Source organism: Tachysurus fulvidraco, chromosome 1 (genome assembly GCF_022655615.1).
Source record: "Tachysurus fulvidraco isolate hzauxx_2018 chromosome 1, HZAU_PFXX_2.0, whole genome shotgun sequence".
Classification (NCBI taxonomy): domain Eukaryota; kingdom Metazoa; phylum Chordata; class Actinopteri; order Siluriformes; family Bagridae; genus Tachysurus; species Tachysurus fulvidraco.
In genome coordinates this window covers 45,360,532-45,384,786 of record NC_062518.1, presented here as the reverse complement: position 1 = coordinate 45,384,786, position 24,255 = coordinate 45,360,532, and the positions used below count along the sequence as shown (strand labels likewise).

The following is a 24,255-nucleotide window of genomic DNA, read 5'->3' as shown; positions in this document are numbered from 1 at the left end:
CAACACTAACTGTATGCTCACTAACCTTCATTTACAAAGTGGTCCTGACTTAATTATGGAGAATCACAGCTGTGTTAATGTTTGAAGTAAAAATCTTTATATTCAGCCTCCTGAATGACGAATGTTTTACACAGCTGAATAACCCTAAGCACTGGTAGAGGATTATTCTCATTCATATAGCACTGTGTAATTAAATGAGGAGTAAATGAGTTCAAGTTATGCCACTAAAACACAACCATAATAATATATAACAATAATTATAATGATCTGTGTTTAAGGTGAATCTCCTCCAGTGTCTCTGATCATCAATCCCAGCAGAACTCAACACTTTACTAATGACTCTCTCTCACTGAGCTGTGAGGACCAGAGTAAGTCTACTGGATGGACAGTGAGACGATACACACGCAGTAAGAATGAGTCAGATTGTTCACACTGGGGATCAGTTACAGGATCTACAAGTAACATCAGCTTCTTCTCCACATCCTACACTGGAGTTTACTGGTGTGAGTCTGAATCTGGTGAAAACAGTAATCCTGTCAACATCACAGTGCATGGTGAGTCTTCATGTAGTGTGTTTAATGTTAAAGGAAAAAGGAAATGATTCATTACAGAATATTTAGAAAGCTGAGATTCTAACTGGAGAAAAACTGTTCAATGAGACACTTAACTGGGTTTTACAGTGAAATCAAACAGTGGTGTAAATTCTCTCTTCTAGATGGTGATGTGATCCTGGAGAGTCCTGTCCAACCTGTGACTGAGGGACATCCTCTGACTCTACGCTGTTTAAATCGTACATCTAATGCCTCAAACCTCACAACTGTTTTCTATAAAAATGGAACAGTTCTCCAGAACCAGACTACAGGAGAGATGATCATCCAAACTGTCTCAAAGTCAGATGAAGGTTTCTACCACTGTGAACACCCAGAGAGACGAGAGTCACCGAAAAGCTGGGTCTCAGTCAGACGTGAGAAATCAATTTCTTCTGAGTTGATTTTCTCTTAATGACAGTTGATATTTACAGCACTAAATCCTGCTTTCTTCTTTTCCTCTGTTATAGGTTCTAGGTCCGCTAGTACTACCTTAGCTTCTATACTGAGTTTGACATTTCTGATCCTTTTATTAATCTTACTGCTGGGGTTCTGCAAAATAAAGAGAGGTCTGATAAATTCTTTAACTTTTTAAGCAAATATTAAGTTATTTGGAAATATAAAATTCATAAAAAGTGGATTTTTACATAGTTTTTTTTATATCTATTTAACTTACTTTCTAAATCTTGCTTAGAATATTAGAAACATTGAAATTAATTTGTTTTATTTAATTCTGATTGAGTCCTGATTACACTGTATGGAATAAAATGAAGATTGCACAATATATAATTAATAGTTGCCAGAACAATCACAGTAATCCATATCTAACAAAATTGTTATCATTATATACAGTTAATATTTGTAACTAATCTTCACTCTTTAGTTATTTGTAGTTACCCTACAGAGCTGTATACTGTACTCAGTACTGTGTAAAAAAAGTTTCCATTAGTATTCACACCCTGTTCAGATACAGAATCTGTCTCTCTCTATAGAAAAGCAGAAAACCAATCAGACCTCAGAACTGAATCAGAGCCGATCAGGAGCTGAAGACTCTCAGTCAGGACACACACCACTTCAGGCTGGTCAGACACTGTCTCAATGACTGTTTATTTCCACATTTGATTTTTAAAAATCATTTTAAAATTTAATTTAATATTTTTTTATGTATATATTTATTCTGTTTACTGTAGGAAGTGATAATAATTATGACACTGTGGAACAGGCAGATATGAGAAGAACAGGTAGCTTTATTGCATATAAAGTGTGATTTCCTCTGGCATTAGGAGATTTAACTCTAGATTAACTCTATACATTAAAGTACAGAAGTTTCTTGTAGAGACTAACACACTGCACTGTGTTCAGGTGAAGCTGCAGCTGAGAGCAACGAAGCCACTTACGCGCAGGTCATGAAGGAAAAGAAAGCTGAGAGGAACAATGGTACTTTAGATTAAACAGTATTATATAGAGTATTTTTAATGCTATCAAAAATGTATCAAAAACATTTGTCCTTTATTATACTGATGATCGATTTCATGGTACTCTTACTATAATACTATAATGGACAACATCACTGTGGTGTGACCTGATGCTGTAATGACTAATGTATTAGGAAGCTGTTGATCAGTGTGATGTCTTTGTTCTCTGCTTCTGTAGATCCTGACATTGAGCTCAGTGGTAGTGATGTGACTTATGCTCAACTTGAAGTAAAACCAAAGAAGTCGTCTATGCAAGAAAAAGGTACAGAAATTCATATTAAAATTTAATAGATTTCTTTTTTTTTATTTATTTAATTCAAGATATTTTGCTCTAATTAGAAAAAGCCAGTGTGGATGCTGATACTTTATACTCAGCAGTGAAGCTGAACAACAAGGTAAGACTAATTTGCATTTTAAGCTCAATAACTAGCTGATGTCATCAAACACCATGTAGTAAATTAATGTATTATACATGTATTATAAAACATACTTTCTAGTTAGCTGGATTCAAGCTAGAGAGTTTTCCATTTATGTTTTCCTTCTTCTGTTAGACAGTGCCGTACATCATACTGTGAAATCAAATTATGGCTCTCCTATTGTTTCACTCGGAGGAGTTTGAAAAGTAAAGTTCACATTTGATCACGTTTCACTTTTCAATGAAAGATCAGAAGTAATGTGATGTCGGTTTGTAAGCAAGCTTCATGTCACAACTTACAGGTGCTAGAGAAACACCTATTAGTCAGAAGAGAGTCTGAGCATTAATTCCAGTATAAATATTGAGCAAGGGAGACTGGTTCAGTGTGAAGGGCTGGGCAGAGGGATATTATCTGATGTTACCCACCTGATCCTGGTTTCCTAATCTGTTTTAATATGATCGCTTTCTCTCTCTGCAGTGAGTCGGTGTATGGAGCTGATGGAGCTGTGGTTATATGACATGTTATTTCTGTTACTTCTGTTTTCTTTTGCTTATGAGCACTTTCTTTCACCTCCCACATATGTAAGCACATACCTGCATTTAACTGTGTACATAGAATAACAGTCTATTAACAATAATAACAATCTATTACATTATTTAGTGCAGTCCATCATGGTACACATGAAAACGTGTTTGGCCAGATGCAAAACCTGAGCTAGGCAAAATAAAAGATTCGATAGTAGAAGAACAGAAGACAAATTTCTTTTGGGCTACCGATTTAGCTCTGAGTTTTAAAATGCTTTAGTCAATGCCTTCTGGACTGGATATGTGCAGTCTGTTCTTCACTGTCCTACTGTTTCTTTAAGCAAGCATCAGCTTATCCTTAGCACCAGGAAAGTCACAGCATATTACCTTCAGACTAAGTTGATTGCCTATTTATTTCTACATTGACTAATGTCATTCTTATGCAACTTAAAGCTCATATCTTGGTTTGTTTATAGCACATAGGAATAAAATTCTTAATATTCTTATATATATATATAACTTTATACTGCAAAATCATTTTATTATTAAAGCTATGCTTATTGACGTATTTTAGCACTGTAAGGTCATGCATATAGATCATGTATAAGTATGCATTCATGCATTAATTATAAAGTAGTTATTAATTAATTTCTAATTAGTTATTTGGAAATTACTTTTTTTTTACATAATCTTTCTTTGCCAAATGCAATTTGTAATGTCAATAATGTACTTTTAGATCTATTCATTAAAATAGTTGAATCATTCAATCCTGTTACCATGTTACTTATTTAAAGACCTCCTTGCAAAAAACTGCACTATCTCATACATTAATTTTGTTAGATGGTCAAGGTTTTACCAATAGTTAGTAATTAGCTTGTAATTAGTTTTACTGCTTTGCATGCAGTGTGGAGAATGTACATGCAGACTATGAAAACAGTGGGGAACTCATGTCTTAAATAAAATGTCATGCAAATATCAGTCACAAAGTCTACTAGTAACAAGCAGTAATTAGAAACAAGCACAGTGTTCTTGCTCAAGTGTGTGATGATGAAAACAAACGAGTCACCGACAAAATACTTTGCAAAAAGCTGCATTTCTTTTAACTTGAAACCAAGAGAAAAGTCTAGCTGAATTTCGAGATTCAATAACTCTGTTGCTGAGACACATGCCATTTAGTCTCCTGGAGTCAAGTGTAATCCAAGGAGCAAACAATGGTTTGTTTGTTGTTGGTTTGTTGGACGTTTGTTTACCCTATCCTATCATGGACTCCCCCTATCTAGCCATGATTCCACTTTCTTTGCATCACTTTTGCTTTCCCCTTTTCCAGCCATCAGCCACTGGGAGGCATGGAGGGCCTGGTCCACAAGCAGAGATTACTTACCTTCACCACCAGATTGTCATGTTGACTGTGGCATAGTTTCTGTACTGTATCATTGTTTTGTGCTCGTAGACAAGAACACCATTTTTATGATGTTCATCTGTGCCTCTTTTCCACCGGAAAGAACCGGGTGTTGGTTCAGAGCTAGCTCTGGTGCTGGTTCAAAGTTGGTTCCACTGGCAAACCTTCTAAGAACTGGTTTGCCTTTCCACCGGCTAGAGAGCCATCAGAGCGCTGAGTGTGACATCACTGTATATGTGTCACGTGTCCCAGCAACACTAGCGCAGCAGCGGCAAACACAAACACAACAACAATGGCAGATGTTGCTTTACTGTTAATGCTCATGGCTTTGCGAACATACATTGTAATCGAGGTTGTAATCGATAAAGTACATAACGTTATTTTATCATTACCACAGAAAAACGTTAGCCTTAGCATGTAGCTACCTACTATCATGTGTGCTGATAATGTATCATATTGCGGTAAAGTAAAAGTGTATTAAACATTAGTATACTTAAGGTATGTTATCAATTGCCTGAACAGTAGCCCCGCCCCCCAGCCCTGCCCACAGCCCCTGACACAAGCGGTTCTTAAGTCTAAACCAGCAACTTTTTGGTGCTACTTAAGAACCACTTTTCCTGGTTCAGAGCCAGTGCTTTGGCGGTCAAAACAGAAAGAACTGGTTCTAAATTAGGCTCTGGCTCCGAAAGAGCACTCAAACTGCCTCGGTGGAAAAGGGGCAGTGGAAAGCAAAAGTTGGGGTCCTAAATGGCACCATCTGCTGGGCCACCCAAAGGCCACCCTGTCAACCTCTGGAGGGATCTTTGAGCTGGAGGCCATCTGTCAGCCTCTAGAGAGAGCTTGGTTCTGGAGGCTGCCCTTTTCGCCTCACTGGGTCCTTTACTATAGATTTTCTAAAAGCACATTGTGTTTGCCTAGATATCTTTCTGAAAATAATTTGCTGACACCAGTCCACTGCTCTGGTCATCAAGACGTGTGTCGGGGGTTGTGCTCGGCCCATCAGCTTGGCTGTGGATGTCGCTCGGCCCTTCAGCATGGCTGTGGACATCGCTCGGCCCTTCAGCTCAGCTGTGGACGTCGCTCGGTCCGCTCTGGCTGCCTTGCCGTGTGTCTTGCTCCCAAACCTGTCTTGCCGTGTTTCTCGCTTCACCATCTACCTCGCTATGTGCCTTGCCCCCATCGGGACTGTCGTTAAGATGGGATTGGTGCCTCGGGAGCCGTGCCTTGAGGGGGGTACTGTCAGGACTCAGTCCGGACTTTCGGCTATGTGCGTTTGTGTATGTTCCGTGTCTGCCCCGACCCGCCTTTGTCTGCTACTCCCCGTATCTACACACCTTTTTCCCATTTTTAAATGTTTGTGTAGCCGGTCAACTCAATTACTTATTACGTATGTATCAGAAATAACAAAATACTCATTAACAGTATGAAATACATTAAGTATTTATACCAACATCTTAAGCGATACAGTTTTATATCTACATACAAATATAACAAACACAAGGTTATGCACCAAGAAAATAAAGAAATGGCGGATGTTGCTTTACTGTTAATGCTCATGGCTTTGCGAACATACATTGGAATCCAAACGCGGCGTGTACGTGCAGGCGTGTACGTGCAGGCGTGCTAACGGACAACGTGGCACTGCATTCCCTCAGTTACAAACACAACTTCCACTGCAGGTAAAACACTTTCACATTATATTCTGACACAATAAACAGCGTTTTATTGTACTATATATATATATACAGTCTCGTTCAGACTGAAGCGAGAGCGTGCAGCACTGACGTCACAGACGAAACGCCCACAAAACTTAAAGAAATAAAATAACTTCACTGTTCCCCATTTCCCTTTTATTCTTCGAATACATCATTATTGATCTCAACCAAAAACAAGGATTTTGCGTGAATTAAAAATAAATAAATTAATACACATCTCTTTTAACACCGGTTACTGTACATAAGGTGTATTTAACCGTGTCATTGTACCGTCATTGGAATGTACAGTGTTCGTCTTTATTTCATCGTCCTTTGTTTTGTTTAGTTTTCATCTGTGTTCCTGTTATATGTATTTTGTATTAAACCCTATTCATTTGAAGCTATCCTGCGTATGGGTCTGTCTCCCTCCTCCCGGTTGTGACAACTTAACAGTTAGCCAGTATAAGAAAATTGAAAAAATTGAAATGTAAAATTGAAGTTACATTCATTTACATTTACAGTATTTGGCAGATGCCCTTATCCAGAGCGACATACAAAAGTGCTTTAAAGACTCTCTCAATTAATGCATTAACACTGGTGCACTAGTTTACAGAACTGGGATACCATCAACCTAAACGTCTGTTTTTTAATATACACATGAAGCAAACAGGGTAAATAAGTGCTAGTTCAAGTATTTCAGGAAGCGGTAGTTATTCACCCATCATTTGAAAATAGACAGTGACTCAGCTGTTCAGACATCTAGGGGTAGTTTATTATTCATTGACTGAACAAGCACCTGAGCAGCATGTGTAAATAAAAATAGCCAACACCTTCTGATGTTGTAGAGAAGCAACATGTGAGGAAAAGGACAGTTGATTGTCCATGTTTACCCCAAGCTTGTGAGTCATGACCAAAGGTGATATCAGATTGTATAGGGATATTGCAAGATCCTGGCCTTGGGATGAATGACCTGGGATGACCAGGAGTTCAATTTTGCATGGATTGAGCTTCAACTGATTAGCTGACATCCACAATGATATGTCTGCTAGACATTCTGAAATCTGAATTTCAGTTTAAATTATTTGATGCAGTCAAAAGATTGAGGAAGAGGAGAGATGACAACTTAGGTGATGTAGCAGTGTGTAGTTTCTTAGTGACAGTCAAAAGGGCAGTCTCTGTAAAATGTGGATGGTAGATGAAGATGATGATGAGGTTTATTTGTTTATTTGTTTATTTATATGGATCCCATTGGCTGAAAGTTAGAATCAGCTATCAGCTAGTCTTCCTGGGGTCCACTCTAAAAAAAAAAAAATTACATTACAACAATAACAACATTTCAATCATCACAATTGATAATATATATATATATATATATATATATATATATATATACACACACATATGCATACTCATACATACATAAAATCTGGTTTTAATTCATACCAGGACTAGACATAAATACAATATGATTTATAATTACATTAATCAAGACATATAAAAACCTACATCAACACATAACACCGTAGACTACTTTTAAATGACAGCTTATTACGAAGCTTACAAACTTCAATGGGAATGTTATTCCAGATGACAATAGCTCTATACAGGACAGTTTTCTTCATAAAATTAGTTTTTGAGTGGGGAGTCATTTTATGACCTTTATTTGCCTTTCTGGTGTTATGATTGTGCACAGAATTACAGTACACTATCTGATTAAACAGAGAAATAGGCATTTTCATTGTCAATGTATTATATAATATGGTGCTTAAGGTAACTGTTATTCTTTGGTTTAATACATCTGATACATCTAATCTCTACTTGTTTTAATTGAGCAGCCCAGAACAAGTCTTGCTGCTTTATTTTGCACAATTTGTATTTTTGTCAACTCCTTTTTAGATGCTGAGGACCACACCTCAGTACAGTGTGACAAATGACATAATATTAATGACTCTGTAACTATTTTTAAAGTGTCCTGATTCACATAATGACAACATTTTTTAGTTACTGCAATGCCGCGTCCCATTCGGTTACAGTAACAATAGTATTTATGTGATCTGTCCAAGAAAGACTACTATCAATAACCAAACCCAACAGTTTAGCCTTCTCTACTTGTTGTATTCTTTGCCTGGCTATACATAACTTTAATTCCGATCCAAGCATCATTATATGTTTTGATCCAATAATCATACTTTTAGTTTTGGATATATTTAATACTAATTTGTTTCCACTAACCCACTCATACACCGAATCTAATTCTCTAGAAAGAACATGATTAAACTTATCACATGAATCTGAAGCATAGTAAACAGTTGAGTCATCTGCAAACATCGTCATTGATACTTTTTTAACAGTTAAAGGCATATCATTAATAAAAACAGAAAACAAAAGAGGACCCAAACAACTTCCTTGTGGTACACCGCATGCTAAAGCTTTATAATTAGATAAAGAACCATTATAAAAAACCTGCTGAGTTCTGTGGGAAAGATAACTTTTCATCAATGCAACAGCAGAAGGAGTGAAGCCATAGCTCTTCAATTTCTCAATTAAAATATTGTGGTCTATTACATCAAAAGCAGCACTAAAGTCCAACATGACACTCCAACTACTTCAGAATTATCCATACTTCTAAGCCATCCATTGGTCATCTGTGTGAGAGCTTTACATGTAGAATGTGCCTTTCTATATGCATGCTGAAACATAGTCATCAAATTATTTTTCTGGAAATAATTACTAATTTGTGTATGAATAATCATTTCCATATATTTACTGAGTGCAGGCAAAATACTTATAGGTCTACAGTTCTGCCCATTGGTCGATTGTCTTTTATCAATGGAATAATTTTCCCTACCTTCCACAGAGTGGGATAAATCCTACTCGCTATACACTGATTAAATATATGACACAATGGATCAGTAATATACTCTGCTGTTTTATTCAATACTAGGCTGTCCAAGTTGTCTGTGCCTGGACTACCATATGTTGGAAGAGACTTTAACAGGGCCATCACTTCTGCAGTTTGCACACAATTAAAGTTAAAGTTATACATTTTATTAGCCATGATTTCATTTTTGATCAGTTTACAGTAATTAAAGTCTTGTGTTCCAAAACCTTTTCTTAAATTACTAACTTTATTTATAAAATAATTATTAAAATAGTCTGCAATATCTTTAGATTCTGTTATAAAACCTCCATCAGACTCTACAAAAGAAGGGGATGCATTTCTTTTTCTACCCATAATTCCATTTAAGATATGCCAAAGCTTTTTGCCATCATATTTAACACTGTCAATTCTGTTTTTGTAATACTCTTTCCTTTTCCTTTTATTCATTTTAGTAACTTGGTTCCTTAATTTACAATATTTTAATCTGTCCTCTAATAATCTTGTTTTCACAGACACTTGTTTAGCCTCATCTCTTTGCGTCATCATATTTTTCAATGTTGAATCAATCCAGTATGTGTTTTGCAGTATGTGTTTTTATTACCATATTTTTCATCGGTGCATATTTATCAACAATGCTCAAAAGCATACTCATAAAAATATCCAAGGAAGCTCCTGGGTTGTGGCCACTGTACACATCTTTCCAATCGACATTTTTTACTTCTCCCACAATCCTTTCAATTGCAAACACTTTATAAAACCTTTTTAAGTACCAAAAATAGCTTTAGCTTTAGGGACTTTAACTTTTTTGTTAACAGCAATGAGATTATGATCACTAAACCCTACTGGTGTTGACACAACGTCAGTACACAGTTCTGGTACAGTACATTAGTGTAAATGTGGTCAATAAATGTTGCTGCTGTAATGCCCACCTTGTTGCTAAAGATTCTTGTTGGCACATTAACTATTTGATGTAAATTGCAGACACTTATATAGGAAACTAATTTCTTTTTTCTTTGTGCATCTGTTATCATTCCAATCAATGTTCATATCACCAAGCAAGTAAAGTTCACAATTTTCATCAGAGACATTATCGAGCATTTCACCTAAGCATGTCAGATAGTCCACGTGTGCATTGGGAGGTCTATAACAACATCCCACAAGCACTGGTTTCATATAAGGTACATGGACTTCTACCCATATAGCTTCAATGTCATTGTGTATTAAATTTTGTTTTAACTTACAAGGAATGTTACTTTGCACAAAGATGGCCACATTTATTTCTATCCTTTCTAAACACATTAAAACCTTTAACTGGTAATTCAGAGTTTAGAATAGAACTGTCAAGATGTGTCTCAGATAGGGCTAATATATTAATTGAATACTTGTACACTAAATTATTAATGTCTTGTATTTTGTTCTTTATACTACAAATGTTTAGATGTGCCAAAACCAAACCTTTACTAGTTTTGGTTGTACACATTAGTGTGATATAAGAATCTAATTTAAAATACGTCAGAATTATAATATAACATTATTTTACACTGAATTATGTCTTAGTCCCAGATCCTTTCCTCTCTAGGCAAAATTACCAATTTATCATACCTTAGTATTGCCTTTTCACCTTGGGCTCTAGCAGCTTTAAGTTTAGGCCACAGTTCCTTTCTTCTCTGAAGCACAGCCCCAGAGAAATCTTCATTTATGTAAATGTTAGTCCCCTTGAGTTTTTTAGCAGAGGAAAGAATACGTTGTTTGTCTTTGAGGCGCAGCAGATTCACCATAACTCTCCTGGGCCTTCCACCCTCCTTTTACTGACCTATCCTTTGGACACGCTCTGTTTCAATCTTCCCATCCAGTCCCAGATTATTGGAGAACATGTGCTGCACCTTCTGTTCCAACCCACTCCAACTCTCTTCCTTATCATCCATTATACTGTCAATGACTAAATTTTTCCTTTTAAGTTGATTTTCAATGTAGTCAAGCTTAGTGAACATTCCATCAATGTCATGTTTTAAATTCATTATGTCGTTTTCAAAAGATTTTATTTTGGCTTCAGTTTCTTTATGTCCAGATTTCATCTCCTCCATCATATGTTGTGTGAATTCCAAACTTGTCTTCAACTCCTGTATATCCCGTATAACACCATCCAGTCTCTTGTTTGTTCCCTCCATAATCACTTGCATGAACATTTTAAAGTTTTCTTGTTGCTGAGTTAGCATGTCTTTATAAAACTCTCTCTGCTGCGCCAGCATTTGGGAGAGTACATTCATGGTGACAACAGACTCATCCTCACACAATGCAGCTTTAGTTTGCTTAGGAGGCATGATCTTACCAAGATGTACAAAAGGTGATTGTTGTAGTTGAATGTTAGCAAAAACTACTGATGTCCAGGCCCTTCTCCAGCAGAGGCCTACTAAGCCTACTAGGCCAAGAAGCCTCTTGACTTAGTTTAACACCACGCTCCTTATTTAGAATTTTTTATACTCCACTAGACACAAAAAGCATAAATAGAACTTGCTTCAACAAATAAGTCACTGCTAAGACTTCCAAAAGGATTTCACAGATATTTGTTGGATGTCACAGAGATGCTTTTAGCTGTGAATGACTGCTATGAGCTCGGGTTTAGATTCAGTTGGCTGTATGGACAATGAAAATAGAAAAAAAGGTTGATTGGAGAGGTAACTTAAACTGCAGGGAATTCAAAAGAAGAGATGATTAAATGAAACAAAACCAAGAGGAAACAGTAGACCTGTACAGGTACCACCACCCATGCCTGTTTCTCATGGTGAGTGAGAGAAAGCATAGACAGTGGATAGGGCAGCATGTGTAATGGTGCAACACCTTCATATTTCTTATATTGGGTCATATTTTCTTGACCTAGTAGGAACTCTGGTGGCTGCATTTTGGACTTACTGTTGCGTGTTTATTGAACATGTAGGACAACCACCTAGCAATGCATTACAATAGTCTAGTCTGGAGGTCATAAATGCATGAACTAGCTTTACTGCCTTAGATACAGATAAGATTTTACTATGGTGCAAGTGTTTTTTTCTCTATCCTTTCTTGATAGGATGGGGCAACAGTCTGTGTCTCTCTGCGGTGTGCATGATTTCTGTCTCTGCAAGAACACAGGAAGTGTTAAAGGAAGGTTTTAACACACTCCACTGCTCTATCAGACAGTTAGTCATTAGAGGAACAGAATGGAGATCAGTCCATTCTTTGTGATGCTCTGTAAGTAAATGTTCTCTTTGTGTCTTCATTAGAGTGAATGATGGGGTATAAAGTTGTTCATCCGCAGTCTGAATGTCCTGAGTGATGAGCTTATTGTGTGATTTAGGACATTGTGTGTACTTCATCATGACTGTTCAGGTGGATCAGTGTCTCCATATCTGTTATTAGAAGGGTTTCGTTTGATGCGTAAATACTCTCAGTAACTACGATAGTTCACCAGGTAAGTGTACAAGTAGACAAGGTTTAAATCATCTAATGACTGTAAATGACCCAGTAATGTTGGAATATGTACCTTATCTTCTTTGTCCTGCTTTCATCTGCTGACAAATTCTCATTATCATTTGATCTGCTAAGAAAATAGTTGCATTTGTACTTGGATAAGTGGAAGTTATTGTTGTGACTGAAATGTGTTGAGCTTCTGCTGGTGTTTCCGGTACACAGAAATGTTTTAAAAAAGAAAAAGCATTAACTAGACATACTGTGAAAATGTCTTATGACCTAGATTTTCATTTGTGTTACTGTTATGGTTATATAATTTACTTATTAGTGTTAAAAACAACTTTGCAGATAAATACATACAATCATTAGCCTTTGATACACAGAGGGCAGTGACGATGTTAAAGGCCTGTGAGCAGAGACAAGTTGGCAATTGTGGTTTAGCAAAGTTTTCAGCAGAAGGAGGTGTGCGGGAGATAACTCACTTTTAAAAAATTACCCTAAGTGTGGTGGAGAAACATAATTCCACTAATAAGTACTGTACACAAAGTTCATCAAAAAATGTAACCATCTCAGAACAAGAGAAAAATTAAAGCCAGGGTCTGTGCAGAAGAGACTCCTGGGTACTAGAGTGTGTTCAGGAAAGACGAGAAGTATATATTTATTATGTTCTTGCCCACTTTTTATGAGTGCAATATCTATTTTTAATTGAGAGCTACATTTGGGCTCCCTGAAGAAATAATATTGCATCATGCAGAACATGCAGCATGCTCTCTTCCACAATGAAATTCAACATTTTTGCAGAAATAAACACATCTCATTAGCCTTGCACACATAGGGACGTTACAGAGGCCTGAGGTCTGAAAGTGGGGTTTTGCTTCTTTCTTCTTCTTCTTTCTTTGCTTCTTTTTTTTGTTAAATCAACTAACTGTGTTTAGCAGAAGGAGGTGCTTAAGTGATGTGTGAATGTGTTAGTCACGAAAGAGACTCTGAGAGATTGAATGCAGATGTAGGAAGAGTTTAATGACACACTAGGAAAGGAGTGAGTGGGGAACAAAGAAAGCAGCAAATCAAACAGTGAAGTAAAATATAGAACAATTAAAAGTATTGAAACTCAAAATGATAAAAGAAACAGAAATTGTTCCAAAAAGTGATTCACATCGATGTCAAAGCAGTCCAGGGTCAATAACAGTGAGGAATTAGAGATAAATCCAAAAGAGCAAGTGGAGATCAAAAATGGAAATCAGTAAATAACACAAAATCTCAATGTGTAGTCTGTGCATTTTGTCACATGCTGGAAGAAACCAGTTCATGCCAGATAATCCTGCAACTCTATTAATGTTTCTGTTGGTCAGCATCCATGATAAGTTTTCTTCTTGGCCTTTAGTCATTTTTGGAGCAATGTACAGTAATGTTTTGGTCGTCATGTGAAATGGAATTGTTTAAATTGATTTAACTGGCTACTCAGCATGTATGATGTGAACACACTTGCGCCTCTTACATTTTTTTTAAGCCAACAAGGTTACACGTTGTTCAACTAATTGCTGGGTGATTTGTGTCGTTAATCTCCACAACAAACACAACATGGTGTCAGAATTTCGGATTGCGAGTTTTTGCAATGACTGGCAAAGTTCGCCATGGCAAAGTTTACCCCTCCTAAGCAGTTATGCCCCTTTTTCCACCAAGGCAGTTTGGTCAGACATCTAGAGCACTGGCTCTGAATCAGGAAAAGTGGTTCTTACTGTAAGCGGCACCAAAACATTACTGGTCTAGACTTAAGAACCGCTTGCGTCAGGGGCTGGGGGCGGGGATACTGTGACCAATAAGACAAAAGAGAACTTTCTGGTGGAAATGGGGGCATTAAACTTTTCCAAGCCAGAAGGTAGGTATCGAGTTGCTTCGTTGCTTATGGAGGAGGATAAAGTTGTACAGGTAAAAGCCCTAATTTATTCGATGGGAGCGGAGGCCGAGCACATATTTAAGTCATTAATGTTCAAGAACGAGGTTATTAAAGGAGATAGCGAGCTAAGCGGGATGAGCTAGCTAAGTTCCATTCTAGAATTTAACTTCCTTGAGAAAGCCTCTTACCTTTTTTTATTATACGTGTTAAAGTAAAAACAGTTACGCGTTGTTCAACTGAGTGCAAGGTGATTTGTGTCGTTAATTTCGGCAACAAAAGCCATGTGGTGTCAGAAGCAAAAACTAAGTAGTTGTCAGAATTTCATTTTGCTAGTTGTTTTTGGGATTGATGTGTGCATTGCCATGACAAAGTCCCACCCCCACCCCACCCCACCGAGCAATTTGAGTTTTCCAAACCTGAAATATGAACAGACTGGAAACAGAGGTTTGCTAGGTATCGAGTTGCTTTATTGCTTAAGGAGGAGGATAAAGTACAGGTTAATGTACAGGTTAATGCCCTAATTTATTCTATGGGAGGAATCACTGAGCTGGAGGCTGCCCTGTTGGCTCATGGAGGCTCACTGATTTTCTAAAAGCACATTGTGTTTGCCTAGATTTATTTTTGTAAATAATGCTGGCACCTGTCCAAAGAAATTAAACTCTGGATTTTATTATTATTATTTTTTAATAATACATATTATAATATAATATAAATTATTATAAACACTGGAGTGTGTGAATTACGATAAACAACAGAGTGTGATTACAAATGATGTCCTTTTTTCCATTATATTGAGACAATTTGGAATGGGAGCTAAAGCTTTTAGAGCCTTATAAGTAAATAGCAACAGTTTGTAATTGTTTCTATACATAACAATTAGAAAGAATAAGAGTGATAAAATTGAATTTATATGTTCATTTACATTTACAGTATTTGGCAGATGCCCTTATCTAGAGCAACATACAAAAGTGCTTCAAATGAAATGCTTCAGCTCTCAATGAATACATTAACACTGGTGCACTAGTTTATAGACTTGGGATACCATCAACCTAAAAGTCTGCTTCTGCAGCGTGGAAGTCATTTTTCTTGTCGTTGGTGAAGTTGGAACAGAAGTCAGACAATATCAAAAACTTAACCCGAATGATTTGTTGCAATAGTGACTGTGGAGGTTCTTTGTGGACATAGCACTTGCATGGTGCGTGGTCACGAATAAACAAGAACTCATAAACTTGTGTTGCTGCTTTTAGATAATATATATACTTGTTTACAAAAGTAAAAGTAGATTACTACATGTATAATGTCAAATTGTTTAGATTGAGCCAAAACCAGTGACAGACACTGACTTTTCCAAACCAGTCAGGCAAACAGTAGAGTAGTTCAGAGTAGGAGCTGGTCACCTCTACTGTAGTCTCACCAAGGAAGATTTTAGGTTCTTGAAGGTAAGAAAAATATTTGCTGATGAATGACAATACAAAACAAATGAATTATGTACTTATTGGGTTTCATTGCTAGTCACATACATAAATATAGCCACACACACCTGTATACAGTATGAGGGCTCAACATGAATAATCTCTGGCAAGTGGTTTAATTTCAAAATAATGATAAAAGTAAACGTATCCTTGCATTTTTTAGTAACATGTAAAAAAGTTCAGAAAAATACATTTCTGAATTGCTAGGTGGACTCCAGCCTTATCACTTTACTGCTGCAATGCAGGTGTTTTTGAATGCAACAACTAGCCAGAAACAGAAAGTTTCAAGGACCAAAGACATCACCGTCCAATCCAGTCTTCTTGTAAAAACACATTTTTCTCTTCTGTTTTTAGTTTTCAAAGTCTCTACGATTAGGAAATGTAATCTCTGTCCAAATGTCAGAATTATTATCTGCTACCACATATTTACTCTTGGTATATAGTATTTGGTACAATACTGCATTTTTTTTTTTTTTTTTTAGTTTAATGCATCGAAATTGTGGTATTTTCACACGCTGAATCGTTGTAATATTTACATCATGTTCTTTATTTCTGCTCATTTTTAGTGCTGATTTCACTTCCACCAGAAACACTTGCTGAAGGTGATTTTATAAACAATTACTATGTAAAACTTAATTTTAATTAATTTATTCAAAAAAGAATTAACTCTAAGTTAATAACAAATAGTATATATGTTTTCAAATGTTTTTGTCCAGTTAAATTTCTAATTTTCATTAACAAGAGATTTTTTTTATAGGGAGTCCTAAACCTTTGGTGTCCATAAAACCAGATAAACATGTTTTCACTTGTGAGAGAGTTATTCTCAGATGTGACATACAGGGAGCAGATGATGTTGAGTGGACATACAGCTGGTATAAGAATGGCATTCTCTATGCGAGTAAAGATAAAATCAACACAATGCAGGAGGTCAGTATCAGCTGTGTTATAACAACTGACAGTGGTACCTATACCTGTAGAGGACATGGGAGAGACTCTCAGAGCTCAGCGATCAGTGATGCTGTTACACTGACTGTATCAGGTGAGTCTGTGGCAACATCCAGATTTTACATTTGAATTTCTTAGAAGTTGATTTGAGGGCTTTCTAATGAATTCCAAAGTTTTATATGAGAATTTAGTCATTTCAAGAGACTTGGCCTTGCGATTTTGACCTACAAATATAAAAGCAGATTGTTAATACTTAACAGTGTGTAAGGTGTTTCATAAAAACAATATCATAAAAAATGGTAGAAGAGGAGATGTGTTACTCTACATATTGATTAATTGTGCAAGCACTGCAATTATTCATAGACAGGCAGATAGATAGAGAGATAGATAGATAGATAGATAGATAGATAGATAGATAGATAGATAGATAGATAGATAGATAGATAGATAGATAGATAGATAGATAGATAGATAGATAGATAGATAGATAGATAGATAGAGCATCAATGATACCTTATAACAGACAGTGAAAATCCAGTTATCATTTTGAGCAGCTTCCCATTAAGAGAAACTGCTGAGTTACAAAATGCATCAGTTTGTGTTATCAATTAACAATTGGTTATTTATTTTTTTTTTTTATTAAAGAGTCCCATTAACTGCACAAGTAAATCAAATACGCAATATCTGCATTTGCATTGAGGAAATGTTACACTGAGCTCTCCATTACAGCCGGTCTACACATGCTCACCATGTTCTTAACTTACACAATGTGCTTGTGCAATGTTACCTCAATGAAGTCTTTATGAACAAAGAAGAAAAAACAGAGGCCTGGCACACCAAAGTAATCAACACTGAGCACCTCCCACCCTGAGCAATGGATTAGAGATTGATTGATCGTGAAATATTTTAAACAATTAAGTACATCATTATTAATAAGTGTAAATACATACATGTATATTTCAATATTCACAGCATACTTGTGAATGTGTATATATACATACAGATTTATAATGTATTTCCTGTGTAACAGAGACTCCGCTGCCAGTACTGAGTGTATCTCCACAGAGCTGGCTGACTGAAGGAGACTCAGTGATTCTAAGCTGTGAGGTTACAGACTCCTCAACAAATTGGACATTCAACTGGTACAGAGATGTTCCCCAAAGACACAATGATGGCCATATTACCTACAGAGCAGTTCTTCTTCCAAACAACAATAGGCGCTCTGGAGGCAAATACACTATCAGTCCTGCTGCTCTTAAACACACAGGAGTTTATTTGTGCAGAGGAGAGAGACGAGAACCAGCCTTTCACACATTTTACAGCAATCTACAGCCACTATTTATCACTGGTATATCTAGATGTATATATTATTTGTAGTCCAAATGTTTGGTGTAAAAAAAGCTTTCTATTCTTCCTGTATCACTCTCTGTCACAATTTTCATAATAAAAATCTCTTTCCTTTCAATCAGTTTTTATAGTAAAAATACAACTAAACATCATAACAATAAAGAAACCCATTTAAATTAAATAAAATGTGTTCAATGTCAGTTACAATGTCAGTAATTAAATGGAATTTAAATCATAAACAGTCATAATAATGCATGTGATTTGTAATGATCTGTGTTTAAGGTGAATCTCCTCCAGTCTCTCTGATCAGCAATCCCAACAGAACTGAAAATTTAACTACTAATGACTTTCTAACACTGAGATGTGAGGACCAGAGTAAATCTTCTGAATGGATAGTGAGACAATACACACAAAAATGGGGACTGTCAGTTTGTTCAGATTATGGATCAGTTACAGGATCTACATGTAACATCAGCCCCCTATCTACATTCTACACTGGAGTTTACTGGTGTGAGTCTGAATCTGAAGAAAACAGTAATCCTGTTAACATCACAGTTCATGGTGAGTCTTCATGTCGTTTGTTTAATGTTAAAGGAAAAGGGAAATGTTTCACTGCAGAATTTTCAGAACTCTGGGCTAAATTATTCAACGAGAGATACTTAACTGTTCTCACTGTTTTAATTGTTCTATATGTTTTACCATTCTAAATACCAAATATAATTTTGAGTTAATCTTTTGATCTCTTTACATAATTGAAGAAATATTGTGTTCAGTTTCTGAAAATCAGTTGAAAAAAAATTTCTTTCTTAAAAAAAACAAAAACAAAACAAAACAAAAACCCAAATAAAATATGATTATAATTATAATTAAAGTGACTTATACTGCTTCAGGTCCATCACATGTAGAAGCTCCATTCTCCATGCTGGTGACCATCATTCTGCTGGTCATATGTTACAGAGCTCGAGGTAAGACCTTTTTCAGTACATCTGGGCCTCTGGAACATGCACCCAAAGCACAAGGACTTTGGGTGCCTCTCCTCTCCTGATTTCACAGCCTCTCCTTTAAGTCCTCAAAGGCCTCCTGGGCCTAAACGGTCTATACGAACTTCCCCTGAAAGTTTCTTGGTCGGGGTGTAAAGTGGGCTTGCCAAGGTGCTAAAATTGTGCACAAAGGACTGGATGAAATAGGTGAAGCCCAAAAAGTGTCTCTAGGGCTGCAAGGACTAAGGAGGGCTGAGGCCACTCTTTGATTGCCTTGGTCCAAAGTCCGTCCTCTGGGACAGGTCCATTGGCCCTGGTGGGGGGGGGGGCAGAGTGGAGTGACCCTCTGAGGAAGCTCTGGGGGCACTGACAGACCCTTGCTCTGCGTAAGGTGAGCTGGTCTGTCTGCATAGTTATGGGCCTCACAGCCAATGGGTACCCATCCAGGACATGAACCGGTAGGGGCTGCGGAAGTGCCTGCAAAAGCACCTTCAAGCTGCTGGCCAAGCCCTCATATATAAAATTTCCTGCTGTCCCTGAGTCAAAGAAGGCCCGGAGGTTCACCTTCTTACCTCCCCATAAGAGGAGGGTGGCAGATAAGAAAAGGCCGGAGCTGTGAGGTGTCACATCTTGGACCAACGCAGGCCCCTCTACCTGAGAGGGCCCCTGCCATTTTAACTTGTTGGAGTGAGTGCTCTTGGGCAGGGACCAGGGGGTCTCTGAATGGGATGGGTTGTTGTACTGAGTTAGGCCCGTGGAACCCACCTGCATAGGTTCTGATGGATGCTCCAGGTACTTGGGATGTGCATAAGCAAATGCGTGTTCCTGCTGGGGCTGCCTTTTTGCTTGTCGCTCGGTTCAACGCTCCAAAAAGTGATTGTCTACGTGTATAGTATGGTGGTACAGGCCGGATTGCGAGCCACTAGCTCATTTTTTAGCTCCTTCTGGAGGGCCAGATAGATCCATCCTGAGCCGGCCGCAACAGTTCGTAAATTGATGGTATAGATGGCAATCATATGGCAAAGATGGTATAGATGGCAAAGCACCAGTTAGTGCTTCACAGAGCATTGACTGCCTTGCCAAATGACCGTAGCCCAGGCCAGCACCCTGACTGATAAAAGAGCGACCATATAGACAATTGTGGCCTTCTCAGAAGGGAACTAAGAGGGCTGCATCTCAATCAACAACAAACACTGCATGATAAATGTGTTGCAGCCTCCCAAATGCCCCACAAAGGGCTTGGAGAAACTTTGTCTTATTTCACTCTGTACTGCAACAACTAAAAATGGTTGAAATGACAATAAAAGCTTCTTAACTTGACTTGACTCTCTGTGCACTCTGATACGTATTACCACCCAGAAACTTTGGCACAGACTACGTCCACACACCGTGCGACGAAACTCGGGGTCAAAAAGCATCATGCGCAGGTGCCACAAGTTGCGCTAATTACAGGCAAATGACCGAGTGGCTATAAAGAGGCATGGTGGTGTCCACGATTTTGTGATGTTAGAGTGGTACAGTAGCATTTAATGCAGCAATAGGACACCCTGATATATTGTGATTGTATATTTATACTCACACCCTCCAGTGCCACCCAAATGAGGATTGGTTTCCCTTTGAGTCTGGTTTCTCTCAAGGTTTCTTCCTTCCATTCAAGGGAAATTTTCCTGTAAAGCTGCTTTGTGACAATGTGAATTGTAAAAAGCGCTATACGAATAAACTTGAATTGAATTGAATATTTTATTTGTACAACAAGAATCGCTGACATAGTTACTGATTATGCCTGAATAAATTATATTTATTTTCCAACAACTTTTTGCTGAAGAATGGTCACAAGCATTAAAATAATTACTCTTTAAACTGTGTTTAGGATGATAACAGATGCTGTTTGGTTTTTTTTCTGGTATAAACACTTGGAATAAACTGACCTTGTTATATCTTTAACAGCTCGCCCTGATGAAAACAGAATTGAGAATGCAGTCATAGAAGAATGAGCAAATTCCACGTATGAAAAGAGGAATTATTTTCAGGATTTAATAATAATGCTGATTTATTGTTTGATTGGTACAGTATGTTGTTTGTAGTGCAGTATCTTACAGTCTGCTTTGTTGTTGTAATATTTTGATGCAGTGTGTGAGAATTGAGAATCTCAAAACATTTCATGTACCATTACTGGTGTTCATTGCTGAGTAGCTTTAAGTTTTGTATTTTGTTTGGCTTTTCTTTTCGGGTGTATGAACTTAAATTGTAGTTGTGTGAAGAGTTTGTTTTTTTTTCTGTTTGCAATAATGTGTCATATATAATACAAGAAAACTATAGTAAACTCTTGTCTAATTTGTTCCTGTTTAAATATTTTAATTTTGTATTTTTTTAGAATGGCTTCTTAAATATTCATTGAGCACAAATAAACAAACAAATAAACAAACAAATAAATAAGTAAATAATAATAATAATAATAATAATAATAATAATAATAATAATAATAATAATAATAATAATAATAAACCAATGTGTACATTGTTTCTATTGTGACAGCAGATAACTCCATCCTGCAGTATTATTCAATGTATGTGGAGAATCTTAGCGTAGTCAAGTTCCCCGGGTAAAATTGAAGGGAGGAGGAGCACAACAAGTGCAACGAAAGAGGGTGGTGCATATGACTTGAGAGGACTTACAGGATTTTTTGCTTCAGCTTGTATTACAATCGAGAAAAATATTTCCAGACATAAATATTGTAATCTACCTCAGACAATGAGGTATCAGGAAAATCTTACTGGCACTCAAAGTTTGTAGTGATTCCCCAGTACCAGTTCGTGTAAAATATCTGAGCTTTGTTGGTCCGTTGGTTTCACCTTGTGGTCAAAATTATGCTTAGTGCAATAATTGATTTAATTCCTCTTCAATATACAATTTATCATGGTGGCAAACAGTTTATACAATAGGGGTATAACTTTTTCAAACAAAAGTTCACCTGTACCATGAATAAGTAACACTTTTTCTTATTTTTCTCTTTTCATGTTAAAAAAAATCACCTGGCATTAAGAAAATGGAACAACAATGTAATGACAATGTAATTAATGTTGCTGCTTTTTAAACATTACTTTTTACAGTGTGCATATCACCACTAAAATAGAACCCTGCATCCACACAGCCCTGACCATAAGCAAGCACAGGAAGTTGTAAGTGGTAAGGCTGTAACACACACCACTGCTCTGTCAGTCAGTCAGTCATTATAGGGACAGGATGGAGCTCAGTTCACTGCCTGTGATGCTCTGTAAGTAAATGTTCTCTTTGTGTCTTCATTAGAGTGAGTGGTGGGGTATAAAGTTGTTCATCTGCAGTCTGAAAGTCTTGAGTGATGATCTTATTGTGTGATTAAGACATTGTGTGTACTTCATCATGACTGTTCAGGTGGATCAGTGTCTCCATATCTGTTATGAGAAGGGTTTAGTTTGATGTGTAAATACTCAGTAACTATGATAGTCCAACAGGTAAGAGTACAAGTAGAGACACAGGGTTTAAATCATCTAATGGGTGTAAACTATTGTGTAATGTTTAAATCTGCACCTGATCTTCTGTGTCCTGAAGTCATCTGCTGTTCTGTGACAAACTCCCATGAACATTTGATCTGCTAATAGCGAATGTTGGTGTTTCTACTTTCATCAAATTAATTCAAGGTTGTGACTGATATAAAATATCAGCTGCCATATTGAGCTTCTGGTGGTGTTTCCTGTAAACAGAAAGATGTACACAATAGCATGTTAGCATTAACTAGACTTACTGAACAAATGCCTTATAATGTACGTTTTCGTCACTGTTAATTATATTATTTACTTATGACTTTAAAAAAAAACAACAGATATGCAGAAACATACATATCTCATTATCCTTGGTCACCCACAGGGCAGTGACATCGTTAGAGGCATGTGAGCAGAGATAAGTTGGCATTTCTGGTTTTGCTTCTATTTTTGTTCATTCAGAAACACAAAAGAACAAAAGGAAAACACAAATAGTCACAAAACATGATTCAAGTCAAGTTCAAAATAGTCCAGGTTCAATAAAGGCAAACAGGGTAATCCAAGGCGAGGCAAAAGAAACAAAACTGAAAGAACAAAATGGAATAAATAGTAAATTCAAAGGCTTGGTATATTTCCAAGCATCCCTTATACATAGTGGCATATAAAAGGGCTTTGATGTCTCTAGCAATGAATACATTAACACTAGTTCACTAGGTCACAGACTTAGAATACCATCAGCCTAAAAACTGTGTAGGGTGGAATCATTTTTTTTTAAATAACTAGATACAGCAATACATAAAAAATATGTGTTTCGTAAGAGGTAGGTCTTCAGACGGCCAATGACTTAGCTGTTCGGACATCTAGGGTAAGTTCTACCACCCTGGTGCCAGAACAGAAAGGAAAAAAGAAACTCCCATCTCTTGATAATGTTGCAGCCACAGTAATAGCACAGGGTGCATATTTTGAAACCAACTGAAAGTTCAGAGTACATATAGAGAGTGCTCTGTAAATGGAGCTAGATCAGTCCCAAGTGTGAGTCATTAGTAACCAGGGAATAAAGAATATAGAAGTGCAATGCAAGTTTTCAATTCAAGTTTATTTGTATTTACAATTGACATTGTCTCAAAGCAGCTTTACAGAACATAAACATAGTACAAAATGTTAATTTAAAGAATAATATCAAGATTAATATTAGATATATTTAGTTCACAAGAAATGCAAGTGGGTTCTAGGCTTTGGAGTCAGTCTACCTGGTTGTTTGGAGCTGGGTGATTTTTACTAACATGGAGAGTATGGTACATGTGTACAACTGTGTGTTGTATGTCTTTATACATGTGGGGCCATCAGAACTTTGATCTCAGGAGGTGTTAGGTTCTCTGGGTTCCAGAGTGACAGGTGGCCAGGGAGCTAGGGGTCCAGGTGATAAGTGTAGTATGAAATGGGGTGATAATAAAAAGATAACTTGGCAGCCAGGTAGCTGGGATCAAACGTGTAGAGATGTAGAGGGGACGATCAAATTGGGCTGTGGCCAAATGAGGCATGAACAGAGAAACAGGTACTAGACTCAAGACAATGGAAAGGTCTTTGGTAAGCAATCATAGGTTTAAAGGTTTGGTAACAATACATGTGACAATAAAATAGAATACATGTCAGGGGTTAAATAAACAGATTAA

The 24,255-nt window shown here is 37.0% G+C and overlaps 1 protein-coding gene across 1 annotated transcript; it reads left to right on the top strand.

Annotated features, from left to right (window-relative positions):
* Nucleotides 1–283: 283 nt before the first annotated feature.
* Nucleotides 284–3,769, top strand: LOC113643302 (high affinity immunoglobulin epsilon receptor subunit alpha-like; the record flags this gene model as incomplete). Its single annotated transcript, XM_047800017.1, has 9 exons — nucleotides 284–554; nucleotides 716–964; nucleotides 1,058–1,156; nucleotides 1,580–1,669; nucleotides 1,778–1,828; nucleotides 1,950–2,024; nucleotides 2,241–2,324; nucleotides 2,402–2,457; nucleotides 2,956–3,769. Coding segments are annotated over 9 exons (978 nt in total), but the record flags the coding sequence as incomplete, so codon positions are not given.
* Between the last annotated feature and the right edge of the window lie 20,486 nt (nucleotides 3,770–24,255).